Source organism: Pantherophis guttatus, chromosome 3 (genome assembly GCF_059756535.1).
Source record: "Pantherophis guttatus breed Tessera chromosome 3, ASM5975653v1, whole genome shotgun sequence".
In the NCBI taxonomy this organism is placed as follows: domain Eukaryota; kingdom Metazoa; phylum Chordata; class Lepidosauria; order Squamata; family Colubridae; genus Pantherophis; species Pantherophis guttatus.
The window spans coordinates 37,856,134-37,882,130 of record NC_142065.1 but is presented as its reverse complement, the minus strand read 5'-3'; the positions used below and the strand labels follow the sequence as shown (position 1 = coordinate 37,882,130).

Below are 25,997 nucleotides of genomic sequence, written 5' to 3'. Positions count from 1 at the left end.
ATGAACACATGGCCCTGCTCCTTTGCTTCATTTATTTAAATAGGAAGGCATTTTTCTTCCTAGAGAGGCTGAGCCACTCAAACATTAGGATGGAGAGCATGTTGCATCAAACCATCTTAAAATTCTATAGAGAGTGGTTTTTTAGCACAGGAAGGAACTATTTTCCACAGGATAGGAGGCAAGGAAAACCAGATGACTTTGGCATCTTTATGTGACATTGCGTCCCAACCTGATCAGAGATCGAAGCACTGTTCTATGAACTGCCATCACATACGGCAAAGCTCCTGTCTGACCAAAAGCTGCTGTCAAATGAATCAAAAGAAGGAGGTTTTTTTTTCTTTTCATATTCCTTATGGTGACTTTTTGTCCTTGCTTTATTAATAATTCTTGTAGGCAATTGCTTTTTGTGGGGGAAGACAAATTTTATTAAATCCACAGGGGTGAGTTTGTTTTAATGAGAATTGCTGAAGGAAAGCTACCATCAGCATTCTGCATTGTAGGAAGGGAAATAATTATTCTTAAACAGCACCCACCCAGGGTTTTAATGCAAGAGCAACTGTCATGGCTGCATCTCACCTATGGCAGCAATCTTGTACTAAAAAATGGTCTGTTTTATATAGAATTTATTTATTTATAGAATTTATTTATATATTTAGAAGATATTCAAATGTGATATCAAAAGGTTGGGATATTTTGGAGAAATTGTGTCACAGTAACTGACAAGGACTACTCTATATAGCATGTAATTGGCTGGCAGATACCTAAGGCAACTGAGATACTCATGTACTGGAAGTTGTATTCCCCACTTTTCTAATCTGACAACACAGAGCATTTCCATCAAAACCAAGCAGGGTATTCTCAAACATCTCCATAAAATACATCAGTGATAAATTGTTTATTAGCTTGGTTCCAGAAAAGAACATAAAGTATGTTTACTCTTTTGCTGATTCCAGGTCCCACAAAGCTCAGAAGTCAATTGATGGCTATCAGATTAACACAGTTGGGAGGGGCCTTGTAGGTCATCTAGTCCAGCCCCCTGCCCAAGGAGGAGACCCTACACCATTTCTGACAGATGGCAGTCCAGTCTCTTCTTCAAAGCTTCCAGTGATGAAGCTCTCACGACTTCTGAAGAGTGAAATAAAATCTAATTATTATGCAACCTAACAGTTGAAAAACCACACACAATGGAATTGTCATGGGGATACATTGCTCAATAAAGTGTTTAATACTGTGCATTTCCCCCTAATAGTTAGCTAATCATCCATAAACACTACAAAAGGGTTTTTGATTTGGGGTGCTTGTTTGTTTGTGCAAAATTTGAAAAATAGCCAGCATTGGTTGCAGGTTAGTTTGTTAGCATTTTGGAAAGAGACTCCAACAGCAGGAATTATCCATGTTTCTTCTCTAGACAACAGGAGGAGCATGGCATTTTTTTATTGGCATCATTAGCCAGGTTTTAGAAAAATTACAGGTACAGCCACAATGTTCCACATGCCATTCTGATGCCTACGAGCTATACCAGAAGGAATAATCAGGCCCAGTTTCAATTAGCAAAATAATCTGGAAAAGAAATAACTTCTTGTACACAATTGTGCTTATGATTACAGAATAGCACAAGTTGGAAGGACCTCTGCTGTTGATTTGTGAGAAATATGCCTTACTGCAATATTTCCCATTAGCTGCTAATTACTGCTCTTATCTTCCACGTTTCTCCATATAATTCTTAACCCCAAACCAGAAATTCATCACATGGGTGCCCTGAAATGCCAGTGCCCCCACTGGTTGGCAGGTAATTCTTTTTAATTCACTGCAGTCAATGGAATGGCTTTATTGTGCATGAAGAAGCAGGAAAATTTAAGGAAGCATATTGTGCATATGGCTTTCTGATCCAGGCCAACCCAGAAATGAGTCCAAATGGGTGCTCATGCATTTGACTTGACAAAAATGTTTTATTTTGAATCAGGTTCAAATCATTCCTCGGTAGACTACAGGAGCTTCTAAAAAAACTCACCTCCTCCCATCTTCTAACTTAGAGATGATCCAATTTCTCTTTAATGACCTTAACATAAAGTGAGAATACTTCTATCACAACCCTCTAGTTGTAGTTTGATCCATCTATTGCACCTAGAGATCTAAGTACATTTTGTCTAAATTAAAATAGGATTGGAAGTAAAATCTTTTTAATTTGGAGTTCTTATTTATGTCCATGCAAGTGTGATTGCTCCTATGTCAGGAATACATTTTCTAAACACCTTTAACTGCAGAATTGGCAAGCTGATTTGTTTATTTTAAATCCAGCACTTTAGAAATATAAAAGGCAAGCTATGTAGATATGAAAGGAAGGATTGTATAGAAGTCCTGGTGGAAAGATTTCTTACACCTTATGATTGAGATTATATTAATCTGGTGTTTCTCTAACCAACATGTTGTAGTTGTTTTGGACCCTGAACTCCAGTATTCTCAGCCCCAGAGCTAAAGAGAATTTGTCTTACAGGGATAGCAATTTTTAAGTCGTATAATGAGACAAAATCTCATGCAGCTGCCAAAATTGTCTGATATTTATGACAATCAATTTCTCAGTCTATTTATTCTGAATTCTAAGATCAAACAAGTGTGTGTCTACTTTTAAATAAACACAAAGAGCATCTAGATATTTCAGCTAATTTCTTTAATAAGGAGACGCATATCATTACAAAATAACAGGTTGACAATAAAGACAGAAACAGTCCACATGAGGATAGGGAAGGGACCATTAAAAGCAGCTTCCTGCAGGCTTAGGGGAGTTGAATCACGTTGCACCTGAAGTAGGGAAGATAACTGGAGGTGAAGACTCCAGTAAATTTAGTCAGTTTGGGAAGCTTCTACATCACAGAGGAAATATGGCTGGAATGGGAAGGAGCTGAGGCCCCACCCTACACCTGAGTATCAGATGTCTGAAGCCTTTTGTAACCTAGCCTGTGGTGGGTCATCATGACCATCTCTTCATACAGCTGCTCTATTTGGAAGTTGGGGTGCCATCATCTCCCTCTGCAGTTATGCCTTTAATAGCAGCCTCAAATGCTATTAGGTGGTCAAATAATGATATGCTGATCTCTATTCATAAATATAGTGCTAAAGGCACAAAAGCACCTGGCACTTTCAAGCAGGTGGGAAAAATCCCAGTTAGCATGTATTTTTCTTCCTGAGCCATTTGCAACACTTCTGCACTGCTGCCATCACTGCTTAGATTTCTATAGTTCAAGTAGCATAAGAGGAGTAGGTCAGCAGTCCCTGATGACCAAATATATTGTCTTAATCAAAACTGCCTTGAGGATCTTCAGGAACTTTATTAATACTGCACCACTTTAAACACTAGCCTATTTCTCTCAAGAATGAGTCCTTGGTCCACTTATCCATAAACAACCAGTTATAAAATCACAGGAAGTAGAGGCCTCTTTGCCACACGCTTCTTAAGTACAGAAATAATTTTAGTTAAATTATGCTAGGTAGCCATTCTGAAAATTCTAGCTAAAAAGTGCTACCTTCGTCACTTAATTCTTGACCTGCTCACCAATCTTACCTCAATTTGAAGCTGTGCAATACATGATCATTTGCACCAAAGTGCAAAGTCCATGTACACAAAACATGGCTGCATCAATTATGTTTGTCTCTTAACCACTAAGAATTATGATTTTGCATCTTACTGAAAAAGGCAGCCACTATTTTAGGCAGAAAGACTGTGCAAGCTTTGAAAATAATTTATTTACAGTTCACTTTAATGAACTGATACCTTAAAGCAGTAGTATCTTTTTCTCAGTATTCCAACAAAGTCTTGAAAAAGAGGAGGCTGCTTAGTAAGAGAATTATTGCAGCAGTGGTGTGAGATCTGAAGCATTTCTTCCAAATAATTTTGAAAGCATGTGTTTTAGACTCTGTTGCCAGGCATAAAGTGACAAACAATCAAACTGCTAGTATTTGCCAAATAGCTCTATTTTTTTCAAGCTAAAAGGAAAGACCTCCGATGTCAGTTATTGCTACTCTATTTTGGAAAAGTGTCCAGCATTTAAATTTCCCCCAACGTGCCCAAGCAACCCCATGAGAAATTCAAATGGTGGTCAGCCTCCCAGGTATAGCTACTGCTATCCTAATAATTCTTGCCAAGAGGAACAGCCAAAATAGGCTATGGGCACTGATAGATTTGCCACATGATCCAGTTCCCAAGTCTGCCACCAGAGCCCCTACACACAGGCTAAGAAAAGGCTTCACACTAATGCCATTCATAGCCTAACAAGGTCAGACCCCAGGCAGGGCCTCAGCCTCAAGCCAGCCTTATCACTCATCAGTGACCCAAGTGGATAACATAACAGTTGGACAGCAAGACAGACAAAGAAAGCAGGGACAGGGAAGCAGAGAGAGCAAGGATCACTTGTTAGCCAATCCCTGTTCAGGATCCTGGCAGCCTGTGATCTAATATGGCTTCTAAAATTTGCTTCAACAGTAGAGGCTTCAACACCACACAGAACATTGAAGCTGCAATGTTGTGGCTATCTGAACATAGTAAAAATGCCACCAGTTTTGCAAATATTAATTATACAAGACACTGATGAAACTTACTGCCATCTTGGTGTTATATCTTATCCCACCCCTCCCTGCTTTCACCGAGTATATATTTTAATGGATCAAGCATGCTTTGTTGCATTTTTTTTTTGTTTAAAAAAATTATTACTTTTTATTGAAAATAAATGTATGTTGTTACGACCATTCTCTCTGATTTTTTTTTTTTTTTTTACAATCCCCCTCTATTGCGTTAGGTAAAATAAATTCATTCACACCACATTTTAAAAATAATTCTGTAGCCTGGCTGTATTTCTAGAAAACGAGTGATAATCCACATATTGTACGAGTTCTGCTTTTGCATGCTTTTACTTAAATACTGTGCTAGTTGTCATGCATCATTTATAAGAAGGTTGTATTTATGTTAACATTAGATCTCTATAATCATTTTATACAGAAGTACACACAAATGATGGAATTTGAATGAGGCTTAGATGGCTTAATTGATTCGTTTTCTCAACCCTTTTATACAGAAAAGGAACTGAATAAAATATATTATACTGACTGTTAAACCATTTTAAACCATAGAAATAGAAGCTGTAATTCAATAAAAGGGTATGTTATCAGTACTAATATTTCCAGTATCCTGCTTTCATATAGGGCAGTCTGGATGGTTAGCAGAAGGAACCAAAGCAAGTTTGCATGATGAAGTTGCCATTTTGTCATATGAACCATTAAAAATGAAGATACTCAGATGTTTATTCTAAACTAGTGAGAGTACAGCAGCCTTCTTGCACCTCACAGTGATATCTTCTTCCCAATGTTCAGCTAGATTCAATCAAACTGGCTGGATATACCTTTTAACATGAATTGCTATGTGCATTATCAACTAGCCAAAACTATCAGAGCCATTGCTTTCAGCATTTTATTTTATTTTAATTTATTTTTTTGTCTTTCTTCTGGCAGTTTCTGTGTAGAACAATGCAGAAGTGTCAATCAAATGTGAAGTAGCAATGTGAGTAGAAGCACTATCCTGGGGTATAAGCACCAATGCAGTTAAACAGTTCAGGTAGCCATCTGTTTTGTTGTGTGAATGAAGGTGTGATTTATAATGGATACAGCTTATAAGTACAAACTATCAAGCCAGAAAGGGTTATTAAGTTTGAGGGCTCTATAAAAAGTGTTCATTTCAGGTCAAATCAGAGTTACATATCAACACATTTAAATGGCACATGTTTGCTAGCACTGGAATTAATACATCTGCCTTTAAATAATGACCTCTTGAAAAGCATCTAAGAAATGAATTAATGCCAGAATGATGAGGATGGGGATATTTTTGCAACTCAGAGCAAACATTACACTCATACAATGGAGGATGCAAAACTAGAACTGATCCCACATTCTGTAGCTGTGGATAGGATTCTGCAGTCCAACTGGTGATAAAAAGGAAAGACAAAAGGACTATTATTTCTGGAGACAATATTTTAGTTCAGTATTTCTTAAACTTGGCAACGTGTAAATGTGTGGACTTCCACTGCCAGAATTTTTTGAGTGGAAGTCCATGCATCTTCAAGTTACCAAGTTTGAGAACCACTGTTCTAATTGATCACAGCAAAAATAAGAATTTGTCTGTCAAACCCTATCCAAACTATAGGCATCTCTTAAGGGGCACTGCTTCCATCCCCCAGTCTCATACACAGCAGTTTTAAAGAGAAGATGGCTAATTTCAATTCTGCTTACCCTGAAAAGCAAAAAACCCAACAATAATATGATCAGCAAAATTTACCTTTCCTTCTTCCAGCTAACCTTAGATATGATATAACAATAATTCCCTCGATGGTTTATACTCCCACAAGGAAAGATACCTTACTTGCCAAACTTTTGCTTTTAGTGGAAAGAGAGATTCATTCTTTTCTCATTAGAACAGTCTCACCTTAGAGTAGTTCTCTTCTCAAGATCAGTGAAAATGCAGGTCTAAAATTTAAAAACCAAAACTCATGTTTGATTTCAGAACTCCGCTAGTATGCATTAATGATGTTTGAAATCTTATATCCTTGCCAGCTGGCAGTATTTAAAGCTAAGAGGCACAATAAAGGAGTTGGGAACAGGTTTCACTTACCCCTTTTCTTTGTAGAACACGCTTGTATCAAACATATTTGCACAGAAAAGTTCCATTAAGTCTAATTTTTCTGATTAAGCATATAAACAATTACATATGCTTATTCAGACCCTTATTCAGCGTTGAACAATTTCAATACTCCCTTTGTGTAGTTAGGGACAAAGCCCCAAGTGTAATAGCTCACCAATGCACCCAGTGAACCAAGGTAAAATTACAGCCATTTAGATGTAATTAAACAAGGAAGGGAATTTGGGGAGAGCATACAGGAAGTCGTCTCTCTTTGCTTGGATATACCAAGGCAGCTTATTTTGAAGCATTTAAGCAGGTGGCAATGTTTCTCCCTCCTCATCTGTATCAATCTGTCTATTCTTTGCATTAATTCTTATCTTTTGAAAGAAAGAGATCTCACACAGGAAACTCAAAAATCCTTCTGGCTTCACTTTCAGGCACGGGTTCTTAGTTTAATTTGTTTACATTTTAGGTACAAGTGGAACAAGCAGGCCTTTGATTACTTTGGTCCTTATTTGCAGTCTAAATGATGCAGCAATGATAAAGATGACCTTACTTTTAATTGGAAAGTTTTTTTATATATATTCTAACTTAAGAAACAAATTATTCTTTGAATATATAGCACTACTCAGTGAGGAACCAGAATGGAATGCTTTTTGTATTATCAAACTGCTTTTTGTTAGGCTCTTACAGGGAACAGAACTAGCACAAAGACAAAGCAACTAATACCCTTGAAGGCAATGCTGACAGATGGTTAAAGTTAGAATTTAGGACCAGATGCAAGACGAATAGGTACAGCCAGAAAAAACTGCTGAATACACAGGAACCTTAGATTTCCTGTTTCTCGCTTCTCTTAAAACTGTCTGATTTAAAAATCTGTTCCTATTGTATCTATACTTACACAACTGTAGTCAGATACAAGTCTGAGCTCTGCTCACTCAGCCTTTTAACTGGAAACCATTTTTTTACTTCTATCAACCCCAATCAGATATTCTCCAGTGACATTCCAGACAAAAGCAATTCAGTGGTCACCGATAGCAAAACTATTCTCTCAAACTTTTCCAGACTCAAGGCTTTGATATTTCAGCCTCTTTTCATTAACTCTAATTCAATATTAAACTCTAAAAAGAAGCTTTTATTTGAAAATCTTACTTCCTAGCCCCCATTTAACCTCCTTCCACTACCATCCGTCTGAAAAGGTATCTGTATCTGCCACTACATAAAAACGGGGGCAGGTTTTGGGGATTTTTTTTAGAGATCAGTGCAAGCACTAGGTAACAAAGCTAATATGGCTTGACTTTCTGGGATTAGCAAAAAGAAATCATGAATGGTTTGGCAGCCAGACAAAAGGAGAAGGCCCTGCTGCTTTTGATATATCTTTGGTCTTTTGGTTGGAATGGATTCACTTTCCCACTAATTTCTGGCTTTGCTCCCTTAATTAAATGTGACTGGGGGTGGGTGGGGGGTGTCTCCAATTGATGGTACTTATTTTTTCTAAATTAAACTTCCTTAGGATACTTATTGCACTGTGCTGGCCACTAGATGGACCTTCCTGCTATTTCTAACCCATCAACTATCTAAAAGTACCTGCTCTTCAGCATTTGTAAAACACACAGTTCTCAGTCTCAAGCATTTTCTTCACATCCTTTAAGTTCCAAATTCATAAAAATAAACATTTTCCACCAATCAATCTGCAGCACTCAACAGATTTAGTCTATTGTGGTTTTAAAAGAAGAATGGCAGTAACAAGGCATGATAGCAAATGTTTGCAAATCAACCCAGGCCTATAATTTTTATCCGATTTACAAAGCTGCCTGAGACACTTGACATAGCTTTTTTCTGATGCCTCTAAGCTTGGCACTGCTACCAATAAGATGACTATCTTAGAAAGAGTGAAATTTTCACATAAATTGATAGCTTGTGAAGCCTAGAATAAATATCCTGTGATGTTTGGCTTTTTTTCCCCAAGAAAAAGAATGTTTTTGCACTCTGCCTTCCACAGTAGCATGCATTTGTAGATTTCATGTTTCAATGATCTTCTGGTACCACTCTATTGTTCTCATTAAGAACAAAACATTTGAAGGTTAACAGAAGACCCACTATATTAGATAGCTATTACAGGGCAATTATCATTTGGCAACTTGTGTGCCCCAAACCATAGTCCTCTCATTACAGAGAATTAATCCACCAGCCATCCACATCTTCGGAGATGTCCCAGTGCCAGTATTGCTTTTCCTGTATATTTCTGATAGCTGGCTCATGGCCAAACTCACTGAACACCATTTTGCAGGAGTGCCTTTTCATACACCTTGTTCTTTTTTTTCCCTCAAAAGCAAGCATAGTGTATCTCGTCATCTCACATTTTCAGGCTCTGGTATCATCCTGTAGCACAAGGTCTCATTTAAGGAGGAAACTCCCAAAACAAGCAAAAGCAAAGCTGTTTTGTGCTGTTATTTGTGGTGGTCTCAGGAAGACCCAAGTAAAAAGCTTGCTGTACACTTGAAGAGAATAACACAGAGAGATGGTGGAACATGCAGCAAACCAACTACTTGGAAGAATATGAAAAGAAGGGACCACCATGCTTTTAAACCACTTCCTCCTGGATACTCTTGAGTTCACCCGGATTCCCTTGCAGCCATCAAAGAAAGAATGTTGCAGCTTAGAAAAGAGAACAAAAACTAAATGTTGCCTAACTGAGGTATTGATAGCTCTGGATCACTTTGAATGTTCATTAGGTGATGTTGGAAAATGGAGCTGCCTATTTGTTTTTCCCAAGAGCTGCATCCACCTCTTCTTCAGGTTTCAAGGAGTGCCATTGGGCAATGGGGCGGCGAGGGTTGGCAAGCATGTCAGACCAGTGCCTGAGCTCAGTGCCTGAGGAATTGTTGCCAACAAAGACTTTTCCAATGGCTTCGTTCTTTCCCAACTTGTCATAATCCAGGACAGTAATTACAACTTGCACTTTCTGGAGAGAAGCAAGAAAACAGAGATCGTTAGTAAGGCCAAATTAACAAAATAATAGAGTTGGAAGGGAACCCTGGAAGCCTTCTAGTCCAACCCCTTGCTCAAACAGGAGTTCCTACACCATTTCAGACAAATGATTGTCTAATCTCTTAAAAATCTCCAGTGATGGAGCACTTGCAACTTCTGGAGGTAAGCCATTCCACTGATTAATTGTTCTAACAATCAGGAAATTTCTCCTTCTTTCTAGGTTGCTTCTCTCCTCTCTAGGTTGCTTTTCATCCATTGCTTCTTTTCCTGCCTTCAGGAGCTTTAGAGAATAGACTGACCACCTGATTTTTGTGGCAGCCCTTTAGATATTGGAACACTGCTATCATGTCACCCCTATTCCTTTTCATTAAACTAGACATGCCCAATTCCTGCAAGCGTTCTTCATATGTTTTAGCCTTCAGTCCCCTAATCATCTTTATTGATCTTCTCTGCACTCTTTCTAGAGTCTCAACATCTTTTTTAGATAGACCAAAACTGGATGCAATATTCTAAATGTGGTCTTACCAAGGCAATATAGAGTGGTATTAACACTTCATGTGATCTTAATTCTATCCCTTTATTAATGCACCCTTGGACTGTGTTGGCTTTTTCGGCAGCTGCAGCACACTGCTGGCTACTAAGATCTATGAGATAATTCATGGGCAAAAAGGAGAGACTCTTGAAAATATATTTTAGTATTTTCTCAGTTGCAGCTGGTGCTAGAAAACATGTGTTTGTTCATCCAGATTTTTACATGAATTGATGCTGCTTTATTCCTGGATGCTGCTGTTGCTCTGGTTTTAATATTTTAAGCTGTTGGTTTAATGTTATCATTCAAATCACTTGCTCCGATTTTATTATTTTAATCTTAATTTGTACCCCACACTAGAGTTATGACTATAATAAAAAGTGAATAATACATGTTGTAGTACATTTACTAAATTAATAAAATTAAATATTTAGAGCATTCAGAAAATCTCCAATGAGAAGATTTAAATAGAAAAAATTCTTCATGTAAATATCATTACTGGCTGAAGCTAGGCATATGTTTCTCCAAAGAGAAAAGAAATACTATTTTCATGAGAAAGCTAGGTTCCGTTACATGATGATTTTCCAAGTTCAGATTTAAATCCAAGAGGAACCTCTACACATTGTGTGTGTGTGTGTGTGTGTGTGTGTGTGAGAGAGAGAGAGAGGGGGGGGGGAAAGAGGGAGGGAAGGAGGGAAAGGGGGAGATGTATTGTAGGAATTGTTAATATGGTTGACAACATCAGCAAAGATGTTTGGCTGAGGGCTTCATTACCTAGCCAACTAATCAGCTTCCTTGCCTGCCTACCTGTCCTTTATAAAAACTTAAGCCTTCCCAATCTGAGTCCTCTGTATTTGGTAAGACTATTAATTCTCCAGATTCCCAACTAGCATGACCACAAACTTGGACGTAACCAAGTGGAAAACACTAAATTTTTAAATCAGAGATGCAATATACAGTTTCCCTTCCTTGGTCCCAGTGCAGTAGAGGCTTCAGAAAGATACATAAATTAAACTTATATCTTTACAATATTTATATCCTATTGAACTCCACAAAAGATCTGTCTGATACAACAGAATATTGTATAAGGGTCAGTGGGTTCATGTTCAACCCTCCCCCGCCCTCTGCTGAAAAGTTCGCTGTACAACCTTATTGCAAGTAAACGTTTATTAAAGGGGCATAAAAGGAGGAGAAGGAATTAGGAGAAAGGGAATCAAACACACATCCTCTAGATATGTCCTATTACACCATCTCCATCCAGCATGGCCAACTGTCTGGATGATGTCATGGCCATGATGATAAGTTACTCAAGATACTGGGGAGACACCAATTTTCCTTCCAAGGTTCAACCATCATTGATGGACAACTGCCTGTGTCAGATTACGGATCTGCCTCTTGTGCTTTGTGAAGCAGTGGGAGACAATGGAGAAATATGCCAACTCAAAAATTTTTTGGGAGCTCCCTGTATCATCCCACACCCTCAAATGAGAAACATGGGAACCTGTATCTGCTCAAAGGGAATCTCAAAGCTGAAAGATTCGTTGAAATAGGGGTTCAGGGTCTTCTTCTTGACTGTAGTCTTCTTCTTCTTAAGCCTTTTGCCATTCTGCAGCAGATGAATTTTCACATAAGGATCTGAAACATAAGACTATACAATCAAAACTAGATAAATACACAGACAAGCCACTCAAAACTATAGACAAAACCTGAAGAACAGGCTATCCAGAAATTAGATGTCAGATACAAAGTGAACGAAAGGACAATTTCCTGTTCCCCAAATATTTGAACCAGAGGTCACTCTATGAAACTGAATCCTTCAAGAATCAAAATAGAGAAAAGCTTTTTTTTTTAACATATTTATTGGACTTTGGAATTTGCTACCACAAGATGTAATACTGGCTGCCAGCTTGGCTGACTTTCAAAAGGGTTGGACCAATTCATAGAAGTCATAGGTATTCATGGCTGTTAACCTTGATGGCAGAATGACTGCCTATGAAGCCTTCTGCTGGGACACTTGTTGTGTAGTTAGTTTGTTACTGTGAGAAAACATTACTGGAGTAGATGGATCAGAGTTTTGATCCAGGAGGGCACTGCTTCTGTTCTTATGTCTTCTGCAAGATTCTGATACAATGATATATTTTTCCATCAAGGCTTCAGTACATTTGCACTGTACAACTTGTTCTCTAGATTTCCAGAGAAGCCCTATTTACTTATTTGTTTATTTATTTAGCCTATTTACTGATGCTGTTACTTAGTTTGGGTAATGAAATGTCTGTACAAAAACAACCAAGAGAGTGGATTTTTGCCCTGTCTTGCCCCAGTTCCTTATTTTTTTCAGTTTTTTCCGTGCTTTAATCCAGGGTAGTGTTTTCTTTCTTTCCTACTTTGTCACAACTTTGCTTTATTTCTTTTCAAAACAATCTTTCTACTTAAAAGTCTTTTCCTTTTATCTTTCTTTGCATGAATACTGGAAAGCAGGAAAGAAATAATGTAAACTTTGTTAATGTGAATTTTTAAATCACAGAAGACAAAAGGTTCCATTGCTTCTTCCAAACCCATGATTGCAATATCCTCTAAGAATTCAGATAGTGAGTCACCAGACCACACACATAGTTAGCTTAAATATGTTTTTATTTTATATTTGGATAATTATTCAAGTTTGAGATCAGAAAAAAAAGTCATATAGCAGCTATCCGGATTCAGTATAAAGCAGCACTTTTCCTTATGTTATTTTTTAAAAATAAATGAAGAAAAACAGTCCATTTTCCTTACAGGTACAAAAGGGATTTCAGTGGTCAGAGATTAAGGCCATGTGATTCATAGAAAGACTATAGAGAACAGGGTGTACAAGGACTGTCCAATGTACAGAAAAAAACTTTGAGTCACCATTCAATAGATTCAGGAAAAAAGAACCTCAGGTTTGTTCTTACATTCAGAACCAGCCTTTGTGTACTTAGTTGCCAAACATCTGAAGTGAGTTTTTCCTGCATATTCTATAATTTTAAACTATATTTTTGCTGAGAGCTACTTCTACTTGATTATGAGAGATCTGCCTTGCTGATGAAATAGTATCTTTGCATGTTCAAAAGGGAGAAAGTAATCTTACAACTCCATGTTTTATTCCTGAAATAGGAATGAGGACTATGAGAAGAGCTCATATCTGTCAGCTTTTAACAAGAAGCAATTTTCCAATACTTGAAGGACTGTCAACAAGGAAGAGGGTGTGGATGATGTTCAAGAGTAGAACAAGAACCAGTGGATAGATTATATAGGGAGTCCACATTTGAAATAATGAAGAATTTTTTTGACCACGATAGCTATTAAGAGGAGTAGAACAACTTGTTCCTGCCATTGTGGGCACTCTAGCACTGGAGGTTTGCAAGCAAATGTTGGACAACTATTTGTCTGAGATGGTATAAAGTTTCTTGCTCCAATGGAGGCATTGAACCAGAAGACCCATGAGTCTATGAGTAAAATGCATTCTATTGGGACTTCTGTTTTGTTTCAGAAGTTGTAGCAGGTTGACTGGTATTTTATGCTTTTTATATTAAGTATTTTAGATGGCATCTTATGATGCCTACGCAGAAACCTTTATACTGATTGCCAATTGCTTACCAAGCATGGTTTAATATATTTGTATTTATTTTAAAGTCATCAATGGATTAAAGTTTGATTATCTAAAAGACTATCTCCTTGCTATGAAAGTGTTGATTGTTAAGATTTGCAGGAAAATTCTTCTGAAAATATCTATCTGAGACCCATCTTTGTGGCATACTAATTTGATGCATTTGCAACAGGGGTGGGTTCTAAATTTTTTTACTACCGGTTCTGTGGGCATGGCTTATTGTGTGGGTGTGGCTTATTTTGTGGGTGTGGCTTGATGGTCATGTGACAATTATTTAGGATTTAGCAGAGGTACTGGTCTATCAGGCTGTACCGATCTACCCATTTATTTTTGCAGGCACTGGTCTACCCATTTATTTTTGCAGGCATTGATCTATTCATGTATTTTTGCAGGCACTGATCAACTCATGTATTTTTGCAGGCACTGGTCTACTCATGTATTTTTGCAGGCACCGGTCTACTCATTTGTTTTCTTTTAACACTGATCAGCTGTAGGGCGGCCCTTTGAAGCCCCGCGGCAAGAATTTAAACAGTTTTTTTCCCTCTAGCCATCAGCTGGGACTCAGGAGGCAGCAATAGATTGGGGGTGGGGCCAAATAAAAGGTAAGAATAACGCGGGAGGTGGGGGGGCAGGAGGCCCAGAACCTGTTCGGTGACGTCATATCGTCACCGTTACCGGCTCGGCGGAACCGGGCAGAACCGGGAGGAACCCACCACTGATTTGCAAGCTATCAAATGTACATTTGGGGGGGGGGAGGTCACATTTGTTCTGTGCTCTCCCAGCTTTTAAAACATCTGACCAGAATGATTTTAAAAATAGATAATACTGTATATGTAACTAAGGGTTGGCATATTATACTGTTGGTGTTCTCCAAGCTTGGTTTTTGGCTTCCAGATTTTTCATTAACATATTAGTTAACTTTACTATTGTAAAAGTTTTGGAGAAATGAAGTTTATTGCTTGTCAGGGTTGTATATCCTTCTGTCTTACCTACTCTGAATGTGCTTGGATTCTTTCTCTTGTTGAGAAAATTACAATAAAGAACTGGAAGTGTAATTTAAAATACAAATGGACAAGAAGCTCCAGTGGTACTGCTACCTTCCCTTCCCATTCAGCCTTTTGCTCACATTCATTGTATACCTTGGAATCTAGCTGCTATTCATGAAGATTCTCTGGCAAGCATATGGGCTGATGACTGTTTTCACGTGAAAAATTAAAGAAGCTTTGAACTCAAAGATTTTGCAAAAGAAAGTAAGCATATTATCTAGTCTACAAAGATACACAGACAAACACTTATGGCAAATAGTATTTGAGGTTTCTGTATCTCTGCTGCTCTCTAATGGTCTTTTTGACTACAGAATGCTTGTAGGAGAACTATTAGTTTGTATTGACAGATATCTGAATAGCTCAGAGGTGTCATCTAGTGGGCATGTTGTTGATCTTCACTCACCAGAAAGTCCTCCAACATCCATCTTTTTCAAATTCTTGGCCTCCAGTATGCAGACAGTCAATTTCCCAGCAGTGGGTACATATCGTAATGAGATACAAATGTCTCCCAGTTTCTCTGGCTGTTGAGGAAAATTGAGAAAACAATGAACTCAAAGCTCTGACTGTGTCTCATGAATTATCTGTGCCTACGATAGGAAGAAATATAACTATCTTATTTGTAATGTGTTGTTTTTGGGCAGTTTCTATATGTGGGAGTCCAGCAGTCTACTGTTGATTCTGTTACTCTTCCTTTGGCTGGAAAAGTGAATCTCCCTGTGCCAGGTGCAAAGGATACATAGGATTACTTAGTTTCCCAGATGTGCTCTAGAAACAGATGGCTTTTTAGATATCATCATCGTTGCTTGTCCTTGATCACACTGACTGGGATAATGAGAGCTGTAGCACAAAATCTATTATATGAAGTTGTTAGTTTTGGAGGACAACTTCCCCTACAAAGTAGATAGCTATACGTGTAATGGTGCTGCATTTTAAATCCAAAGCCTTGTTCTACAAACAAGGCAATAAACCAGAACTGGGTTTTATGGTTGGGCCCATCACTTTCCTAACAGCTTAACAGAGAGATAAGATGCAGACTGGTTAGAGATCAAGCATGGTTCAACTGCGCAAGCATGGAGAGTTCTGACTAGCAGGGATTTTTGCTTCTAAATTTGGTTATCTGTAACTCTTTTCCCAAGACCACGAGACTATCACAAACTTTACCACTTCTAGGTTCTTTGTAGAGAAGGTTAAATACACATTTCACAACTGAAACTCAAACAGCAAGTGGAGAAAACACTTACCTCCTCTTTTTCTGCACTCTCTAGGTCCCTCCATTCTTCAATGGGTTGTCCTAAGTCCACAGTATTCATGGGTACCTTGACTTCCCCAATGATATCATGCTTAGAAAATCGGTCAAAGTCGTAGATGGCCATCACCAAAGTCTTCCCACCAAGCTCTTGGTATGGAATCTGATACAACAAAATCAAGGAACTTTCTCAGTAATATAGCATTTCCATAGAACCGTAGTGGCCCAGTGATTAGAATACAGTACTGCAGGCTAACTTACTGCTCACTCCAGGAGTTCGATTCTAAATGGCTCAATGTTGACTCAGCCTTCCATCCTTCCAAGTCGGTAAAACAAGGACTCAGATTGTTGGGGGCAATAAAATGACTCTGTAAACCTTTTAGAGAGGGCTGTAAAGCACTATGAAGCAGTATATAAGTCTAAGTGCTATTGCTATTTCTACCATTTGAAAGGAAACATTGAGAAACCTTTTAGAAAGGTCTTGTGTAGCCATAATCTATATTGGGTGCCAAAAACTTGGATCTCCACTACATGACAACAAAGAAATAGAGAAGAGACTACTTCTTTTTCATCTAGTGATATAGGTGGCCTAATTACATGAAATTTGATTAATGCCCTTGCAAAAGAGGGGGAAAAAACCAATGAAAGCAATTTACAAATGCCTGGAGGATTACAAAGAGATCCAGGGTTTCTATATTGACATTCACATTCTGATTCTAGGATTAAAAATGGTCAACCACTTTTTGTACCAAGAAAAGAACAACTTTTCAAAAAGTAGAAGCAAGTGGCTTTGGCTCACTTGCTTTAATTTCGAGTATATTCACTATTATGAAATAATGGTGGACTGAAGTACTTATTCATTAGTTTTAGGTGGAAACTCCCTTTTAGAGTAGCATTCAAGAAGTAATCAATTTTTAAGATTTCAAGGACCTCACATTACCTTTCAAGATAAACTAGTACAGAGTTTTCTTTCTTTTTTTACTACTCTTTTTTTTGTACTAATATAAGCATCTAAAAGCCTTAGACAAATGACCAGATCTTTGTGTAGAAAGATCTTTGGCTTGACTTGATGCTTATTTTGCCTCAAATTATTTCTTATTTTGCTGTTGTTTTTAATTGGTTGTTTTAAATAATATATTGTCTTCAAAATATTTTGAATGTTAAAGGAGGAAAGCATTATGATTAAAATTCGATTACTAATTAAAAATAAAATTACTATTAGTATGTTGAGTAAATATGAGAATCAGTTTAATAAAATGGACTCCAAATTTGCAATGCAAGAGGAGAAAAATGTATAAACTACTTAATATCTGGATTTTTAAAATTCCATTTATTCTCCTAGTAATAAAAAAAAAAAGCCTTGTAGCTGTTAATGAATGGTCTGAAGACAGACATTCATATTAAGCTATAGAAAAAATGGATCTGTCCACTTTCTGTTTAGCAGAAAGTCATAAAAACATAATATTGCTTATATTATCACAGGCTTGGAGGACTGTATGAAACTTCAAAGGAGTATTTATTTCAATGAAGGTTCAGACATAATACATACTCAGAACTGTTTGATGAAGTAACAGAGGCATCCTTGCTTCTAAGACAAAGTGAAGCTCCTGGGTAACTATGATGTAGGCAGTCAGACAGGTCTTCTAGCCACAACGTCTTGGAGAAGTTCCTAGCTAGCATGTCTCACCCACATCACTAACTAGAGGAGAGCAGTATTTTTCAAAGGTAAAGGCTGAAGAGATTTCAGTGTTGACTTTGACAAATATTACATCCATATCTGTATTATGTCCATATTCAAAATGATTGACCTGCAGAATTTAAAGGCCACCTAAACCACTTTGTCAAGACAAATGGGTAGCATTTTTCCTTCAGTGAAGCAAATAAGATTGCTTCTTCAAAATGAACTGCATAAAATGCATACAACTAAAATTTTTAGATAACTAAACACAGCACTACTAACACATGTATTGGCTTACAGTAATGCATAAAATAAAACTTTTTAGAGAATTTAATCACAGTGCGACTAACGTGTATATTAGCATACAGTATATAATTGATAGCGCAATGCATAAAATTTATTCACAGTGCTACTAACATCTATTTCCTAAGACATAATTGCTAGAGTCACCTATTGTTTAGACAACTTTTCCAGTATCCTGGCAGTCTTGAGCCCTGTCAGCCATTTCAATTCTTACTATTAAAATTTCAGTCAGCCTTCTTACTCTTTTTCTCTATTATGTTTCAGTACTATTTCTCATTTACTGGTAGGCTATTATAGGAATACTGTTTTCTATTGTTTAATATGGTTTCAAGTATTAGTTTTGCTACCTTCAGCTTCAGCATTACCAGTCTTTTCCTTTTGAGTTCCATTTGGGATGAGGCTGGGTATTGATCACTGATGGATACAAATTATTTTGAAGGCAAAATACCTGGGCCAACATATCATGCAAAGAATATCCAGGTTAGAAATCTTACCTTAAAGACAAAAGTCTCATTATAGGTTGGATTGAGGGTCTTTTTTTGTACTTTAGTCTCATACTTCTTCTTTTTGTCTGGAAGTAGGAAGACTTTGACATAAGGATCAGATGTACCACCAATGTCCAATGCTGGCAGTTCAGCTGCTTGAAGGATTCCAACAGTGAGCTGTTGGGAAAGAAAGAAAGAAAAGGCTTGAAATTGCATGTTCCAATCAAAGTGGGAAACAATCTGATTTAGTCCTCCTATCTTTAACATACAACTCACTTATATTACTATCCGGTCCCTAATCCTCTTTTCTGTTATTGGAGGGAAGGGGATGGAGCTGTAAATGCTACATTGAACTTCATTTGAAGAAATGCATATGATTAATGATTAGGCACAAATAGAAAATTTATTCTAATATCTTATGATTTGTGCAAATTGCAGTTTAGAAATATTCAGGTAAGCCATTCACCTGCTCTATCAAAAATTCCTATGAATTTGCCTTCTAGATAGAGAAATTTCATCAAGTATTTTTTTCATGATATTATGATCACAGCACTATCAAAAGTGTATATACTCAGTCCTTAAAAAGAAAAAAAATAGAATTTGAAATAGAATAAAAACAATAAATTAAACATTGTGGTAATCTGATGCTTACATTCAGCACTGAGCTATTGTTTATCTGCTAAGACAACAAGATGTAGAACCTTAATAACACTTTATGTATCCTGAATATTTCTCACAGGTAACTGCATAAAAGTTGTCAGCACACTCCAGGAGTTTACCTAATAGGGAACTCTAAAAACGGACTTACGATTCTTGTAATGAAAACATTATATAAAGATATGGCTAAAGTGTCTATATCATCAAATCCAAAGGGGCAGATATACTATGTTCCCCTATACCTATATTCGTACATCCTGGTATATTTTGAAAATCCTCTTCCACTACTGCTGTTGGCAACATGTCAGAATCCCAAGGAGCATGTTGTTAATTTCTGTGACAGAAGCCCATATTTTTAAAATACAACAATCAATCAGTTTGCCCCATATTATTCTGTTGGTCTATATTCAGAAACTGTGCTCTCATGCAAGATAAGTCAATGAAGAGTTTATAATAAAGTCCAAAGTTCTTACAGGTACCTCATACCATCTGCCATAGACCTTGAACATCTACCAACAAGCCAAAAAATCTCTGCAGAAGTGCCATTTCCCAAATGGGGATCTGCAGATGTGCAATGATCAAAAAGCCTGAAGAAATCAGAAGAGCTGAGGCAACTACATCCAATTTGGTAATTGCTACTCTGAAACCATCTTGGCTTCCAGTACTCAAAGAAAGAACTTATAGCTTAATGCTTTAAATCAAGATCTCTGTCCACCACTCTTCTCTGGGTTTCCATACTCCTTCACGCCATCAGGCTGACTCCTGCATTACTAGTGCTATTTTCAGGCTGGTCTAGAGCTACCCAAGGCCTGACAGCAATTCCAAATCTATTTTTCTTAAGAATTTCTAAACTTCAGTTCTCATTATCACTCTCAGTGGAGGAAGTTAGAATGAAATTTCTCTTATTTACATTCATTAATGTGTATACGTTACCTGGTTAGCCTGGAAATCATAATCTAGGGAGAACTGCAGTTTGCCCAGATTCTCTGGTTCTTTTTCCTCTTCCTCTTCTCCTTCCTCATCACCATCTCCATCATCATCATCATCATCCTGTTTGTTCTAGAAAAGAAATAGAAGCACATGTTTCCACAAAGAGTGACTATACATCAAGAGCCTTGTTTCACATACAGGCATACAGGCACACACGCACATATGCAATATCTTATGTTAGTACAGAAACTCAGATTTACCATAGGAATAGGAGCATGGATTTCCAGGTCAAATGAAAAGAGGAGGGGGAACTGAGTTTCTTCATAATTTTAATTAAGAAAACTAACATGCAGCTTTTTTATTCCTCTCATACACATCTCCAATGCGCAGAGAATCTATCTCTTCTTTGTTGATAGATTTAGTGAAGGATACAGCTTGAATACTTCAATAATTTTTTTTTAAAAGAAGGCAAACATTATTTTATATATAATTGACACTTAAATTCTTATCTAATCAACAGTTATGAATTCTACAATTTTTCAGGGAAAGCAATGCAACAGTGGTATTAGTGTAATTCTGCTTTCTCCTGTCTAGCAGCTACTAAATATTTTAGTGGGCAATTTTCTGGATTCCTCAGCCAACATGGTTAAATGTATCTATATCATGGAAGAAGTCAGGCTTGTGTAACGGCTACTGTATGCTAGCAAATGGCATCAATCTCCAATGAAAAATCTATGGGAAATGGAGTAGCCAAGGCAGACAAAGCATCTTAAATATGCACTGTCCATAAAGAAATTCATTGAAGGGATTGCCAAATAAATGGAAATCTTAAATAACCCCAATGATTTCTTTCTCACTTAACTTTAAAAAAAGATTCAAACACTCATACGTGCAGATGCATGCAGATTATCCAAGGCATACATTCGTTATTCTTTCTCAGACTTCTAAATTACATTTTATTAAATTTGGCTAAATGAGCACTAATGTCTGTTTTCAATACAGTAGTGTTTCCAGAACATCTCACAAGCATGTACAAGCCAATAATGCTGGACAACTCTTTCAGCATTTTACTTGTCATACCTAGACCTTCATAGTGTCACTGAGAAGCCTTTTTGATGCTTCCTCCATGAACTCAACTCATGCAGAGCTTTGATGAGATATACAGGTAACGCAATAAAATATTTTGTCTATTTCAGTTAGAGAACCTTGTATTTGGATTGAACCTCATTCTGATTAACTAATTATAAAGTTTCCTAACCAGAAATTAAAGATTTTTTAAAAAAATCTTTCTCAGTTAAAGTATAACATAAAGTTTAACTCTATTGTTTACACGAAGTCTAACTATGGAATGTAGGCTCACTGTGGACTAATTCCCATGAACCCTCTTCCCTTGTCCCTTTTGTGCCTCAAAGGGAATTGACATTTGAATAGGACCTACCGTGTGTTGACATCCAGGTTAGTCAGAAAAGATGGAGACAGAACAACACAGAACGATAACAAAGAGAGCACAGAGAAGGAAGAGAAGGGCATTATAGACACAAAAACTTTACAAATTATCAACATCACAAGTGCTCCTGAGAAACTGCAGATTCCACACCTTCCAAGGTGCACTATAAAAAGGATGGGTGCCCCAGACAGAGTAAGCGAACAAAATATTAAATTCTAATATTTTCTAATTTCCCAAAGAAACTGGATGAAAACAGAGCTCCCACTTCCATTGCAAAACTATATACCCGTAAAAGCAAGTGTAAAGCCCTCAACAAGGAGCATGATATACATACATAAGTAGATCTCCATTATGCTTTTGCTTCAAAACTGAAGTGGCCTTTTTGGGGAGATTATTTTCAAAAAGTTTATTTATCAAAGTATGTTGTTTTGGCTTAAGGCACATCACTATTTTTTTTTTTTTTGCATTCAGTTTCATTTAATCCAATCAAAGAAACAAAAGTTAGCATTTTATATCAGCCAATTTCATCTTCCATATTTAATGGTAAATAGCACTAAAAAAGAAAACTGAAGGTAATTAGTAGACCTGTGTTTCTCTGGAAACAAAAAGAAAAAAAAGAAAAAAGCACAGAAATACATAAGGGAACAGAGAGAAAGAGACAGAGAAAACACAGCCAATTAGTAACTCAAGGATGACCTCTTCTGTGACTAGAAAGACCCTTTATGAAGAACAAGAATGAAAAATAAACTGCAAAGGAAAGACACACAGCTGTTACAATGATCTCGCTAAGAGAGATGCTACACTTCCAGAGGTTAGAGGGGAGAAAAGCTCTCTTTCTGCTCTCTTTTGCTATTGGCAGTCTTCCTTGACAGAAATTGGAGCAAAATAGTCACGGAAATTAGCCAAGGAAAGCTTTTGTTCTCCTTACAGTTTGTCACTTCTTCCATTTGTGCATGGATGGGCTGTCGGACCAGGAGACATCTGGGGAAATCATATACTGTACCAAAATCTGTTCTTACTATGACTGGAGTGCCTGATTGAAAATGCTTCTATAATTTAGTTGCCTTTTAGTAGTCATCCTGACCATGGTTCCTGTTTGCTTAAAAAATATGTCTGAGGGTTATAAATCTTAAACCCTGATGCATCTAGATATCCCACACTAATAACCACAACTATTTTCTATCTGAAATATTGGATGTTGAAATCAATATGAATAACGCAGTAATGAAAAGAACTGGAAAGCCTAATTTAATGGAATTTAGTATTATTTCATAAATTGTAGATTGCATAAATGTTGTCTGTTTTAATTTGGAATATGCTCAGTTCATAGAGATAGAGGTCATGGACATGAAAGCCTTCAGTCCTTTGACTTTTAATGGGAAAAATTGTAAACAAAGCAACCAGATGGTTTCTGTTCTTAGGAAACTGAATTAAATCCAATTCAGTCATGCGCTGTCTTCTGTGTTTGACAGCTTGCCAGTGTCTCAGGCACTGTAAATACCCGAAGTCAAAACTGGGTCCACAACATGTGAAGAATCCAGTGGTGGACTGGATCATATCAGTTCATTAGTAATTGGAGATGTGATTCATAACACTAACTTTTCATACATCTTCTGGGGCCTTCTGCAATTCTTCAGGGAATTTACAAGTACCTATTCTTGTATGCCTGTAAAAACATACATCCACAATATGATTAGGCCAGAGAAAAGGATTCAGGTTATTGGGATCTGCAAATATCTGAAAACTGTCATGGAAAAAATGGAGCAGACTTGCTCTTTATTGCTCTAGAGAGCAGGACTAAAAATAGCAGTTGGAAACAGTACAGGAAATATTTTCCAGCATAAGAAAATGGCATTGGCAAATGGTAGACTCTGCCAAGGAAGCTGCAACTGTATTTTTTATTGCAGACATGTACTGTATTGAGCAGTAGGCTTGATTAGATGATCTCTAATATATCTTTCAAGTCTGTGATCCTAAATCAAGAATGATGAATAAATGACTTCCTGCTCTCATCAACCCTAAACTCAATCTTAAATTACATGATCAGTGCTCAATGGTGAGACAGGATGGGAATTAGTGTTCATTTGCAGTTATATATCTCTTTATTAAAATGAAGTTAGTATTTTATTTTATTTTATGGTTTGGTAAGAAAACGAATTCATACCTCAATGCTGAGGAAACCCTTTGTAGAGGGAGTCCAGCTCAAAACTGGTTACAACAGGGCAATTTAAATGATGAAAAAGGCTGGAGTTGTGCATTCTTAGAGTATGTCATGGAAAATATATTTATTGATTAGATTTATATGCTGCCCATCTCACAGTCAAGCAGTCTGATTACTGCCTGATTAATGTAGATTGAGTGATGGATCAGAAAATGTTTCTCCACATTAGTAAAGCAAAGTATCCCAATATGAAAGAAGAAGCCATCACCATTCATAGCCTGATGTTTGTCAAGATTAATTGCTAATGTGATTTGCTGCTGAGCTAGTTTGATTTATGCTTACAAAACAGGTATTATAACCCTGAACAATAAAATAATGGAATTACTGAGATGGTAGCTTCAAATGGGATACTACATAAGAATTTTTTATGAGCTGAGATTTATAGAATGGTTCTTGACAAATTGCTTCCTCAGACCATCCTTGCACAAATCCTCTTGTGCTTTTTGTGAGTGATAATTTTCCATCTGTGTTATCTCAACAGGCTAAAATGGAATCATAGCTCTAATGGGGAAAAGGGTGTAGGTTATAAATAAGATTAACAGAAGGGCCTATCAAACTCATCTCGGTATTGGGGATACATTAATAACAATCTCCCCCATCTCTTTGCTTTATATGTAAAGATTAGCCATATCTTTGCTTTATATGTAAATATTAGGCAGGATTCTATAAGCTATATGCCCAAACCATACTGGTTAGACATCAAATCACTGTGGTCTCCAATAGGAAGGGATAAAAAGAATACTTGACTGTTTCTATTTTCCTATTTTTACTTTGCTATGTTTAGAAAGCTGGAAGATATAGCCAAGAATCTATCCAGAAAATACATACCATCCACATAATAGTATGTTTGTATGGAACCAAATATTGAATAACTCTATTCAGGCATTCTTAAATCTGAAGCACTCTCAGGTAAGACTCCAAGATAAGCTCTGTTGCTGCCAATGTCATACAAATAATAAGTTTACTTTTATTGCACATTGAGAAAAAATATGCCACAAAATACCTTAGCATTTTCAACTGTTTCTGCCACTGGCTTGAGCCAGGCAGGGTCTTTATTCACATGGATGCAAAGACCCACAGATTGCATGCACAATTGTTTTTCTCTTCCAGCCAATCATGCTTAATAGGCAATTATCTACAAAAGTGTAGAGAGTTCTGGAATTCTGAATGCCTGAATATAGCTAATGTTGGATGTGCTTCTGAAAACTGATATTTTCTAAATTTATTATATTTATAATTTCCTAACACAGTGTTACAGTATGATGTGCCTAATTATGCTATCTTTTTCTTTGGTCCCTTTGAGTCAATGTTGACTCTTAAAGATTGCCTGGTCAAGTCTCTGCACTTTTTTTGGCAAGAATTTCAGAAGTAGTTTGTCATTACCTCCTTCCTAGGGCTGAGACAAAGCGACTGGCCCAAGATCACCCAGCTAGCTTTGTGCCTAAGGTGGGACTTTATCTCCCAGTTTCTAGCCTGGTGCCTTAACCAAACTGGTTCTCTAATTATATTGTTATAACCATTCCAATTTCAGCAGAAAGAAAGCTCAGACTATCTCTGTTTCCTGGATTTCTTTAGGGCAGCTTTCCCCACATGGCTCTGTTGAGTGGTGTTGAATTATGAGAATTCCCAGTCACTCTCTGGTAAAAACCAGTGGTGGGTTTCAAAAATTTTTACTATCATTTCTGTGGGTGTGGCTTGGTGGGCGTGGCATGGCATGGCATTGCATGGCTTGGTGGGTGTGGCAGGGGAAGGATACCATTCCAGAGGTGGGTTTCAGTAGGTTCTGACCAGTTCTGGAGGGAGAACCGGTAGTGGAAATTTTGAGTAGTTCAGAGAACTAGTAGTAAAATTCTGACTGGCCCCGCCCTCATCTATTCTCTGTCTCCCAAATCCCAGCTGATCAGGAGGAAATGGAGATTTTACAGTATCCTTCCCCTGCCACACCCACCGAGCCATGCCATGCCCACCAAGCCACATCCACAGAACTGGTAGTAGAAATTTTTGAAACCCACCATTGTACCATTCCCACCCCACTCCAGGGGAAGGATACTGTAAAATATCCATTTCCTCCCCACTCCAGGGGAAGGTTACTGCAAAATCCCCATTTCCTCCCAATCAGCTGGAACTCGGGAGGCAGAGAATAGATGGGGGTGGGGCCAGTCAGAGGTGGTATTTACC

General features: G+C 37.4%; 2 protein-coding genes and 1 long non-coding RNA gene across 6 annotated transcripts in view; 1 reads left to right on the top strand and 2 right to left on the bottom strand.

Moving 5' to 3' along the window:
* Nucleotides 1–25,997, top strand: part of PPP1R12B (protein phosphatase 1 regulatory subunit 12B) — a 139,835-nt gene that overhangs the window by 109,430 nt on the left and 4,408 nt on the right. The window lies entirely within an intron of this gene.
* On the bottom strand, nt 1,055–6,715 carry LOC148114549 (uncharacterized). Its single transcript, XR_015733011.1, has 3 exons — nt 6,653–6,715; nt 2,012–2,059; nt 1,055–1,125 (listed from the first exon to the last, which is right to left on the bottom strand). It is a non-coding gene; the product is annotated as an uncharacterized LOC148114549 (long non-coding RNA).
* The window catches only part of SYT2 (synaptotagmin 2), a 130,127-nt gene continuing 111,222 nt past the window's right edge, over nt 7,093–25,997 (bottom strand). For 2 of the 3 annotated variants that reach the window (XM_087889325.1, XM_034414221.3), the window contains 6 exons: nt 20,155–20,280; nt 18,574–18,741; nt 16,094–16,261; nt 15,256–15,373; nt 11,683–11,816; nt 7,093–9,626 (listed from right to left, as the gene is read on the bottom strand). In XM_087889325.1, the coding sequence (XP_087745451.1) occupies nt 9,420–9,626; nt 11,683–11,816; nt 15,256–15,373; nt 16,094–16,261; nt 18,574–18,741; nt 20,155–20,280 (921 nt within the window). In that variant the 3' untranslated portion in view covers nt 7,093–9,419. The remainder of the gene's footprint in view (nt 9,627–11,682; nt 11,817–15,255; nt 15,374–16,093; nt 16,262–18,573; nt 18,742–20,154; nt 20,281–25,997) is intronic. The other variant, XM_087889326.1, reaches the window with a different exon arrangement.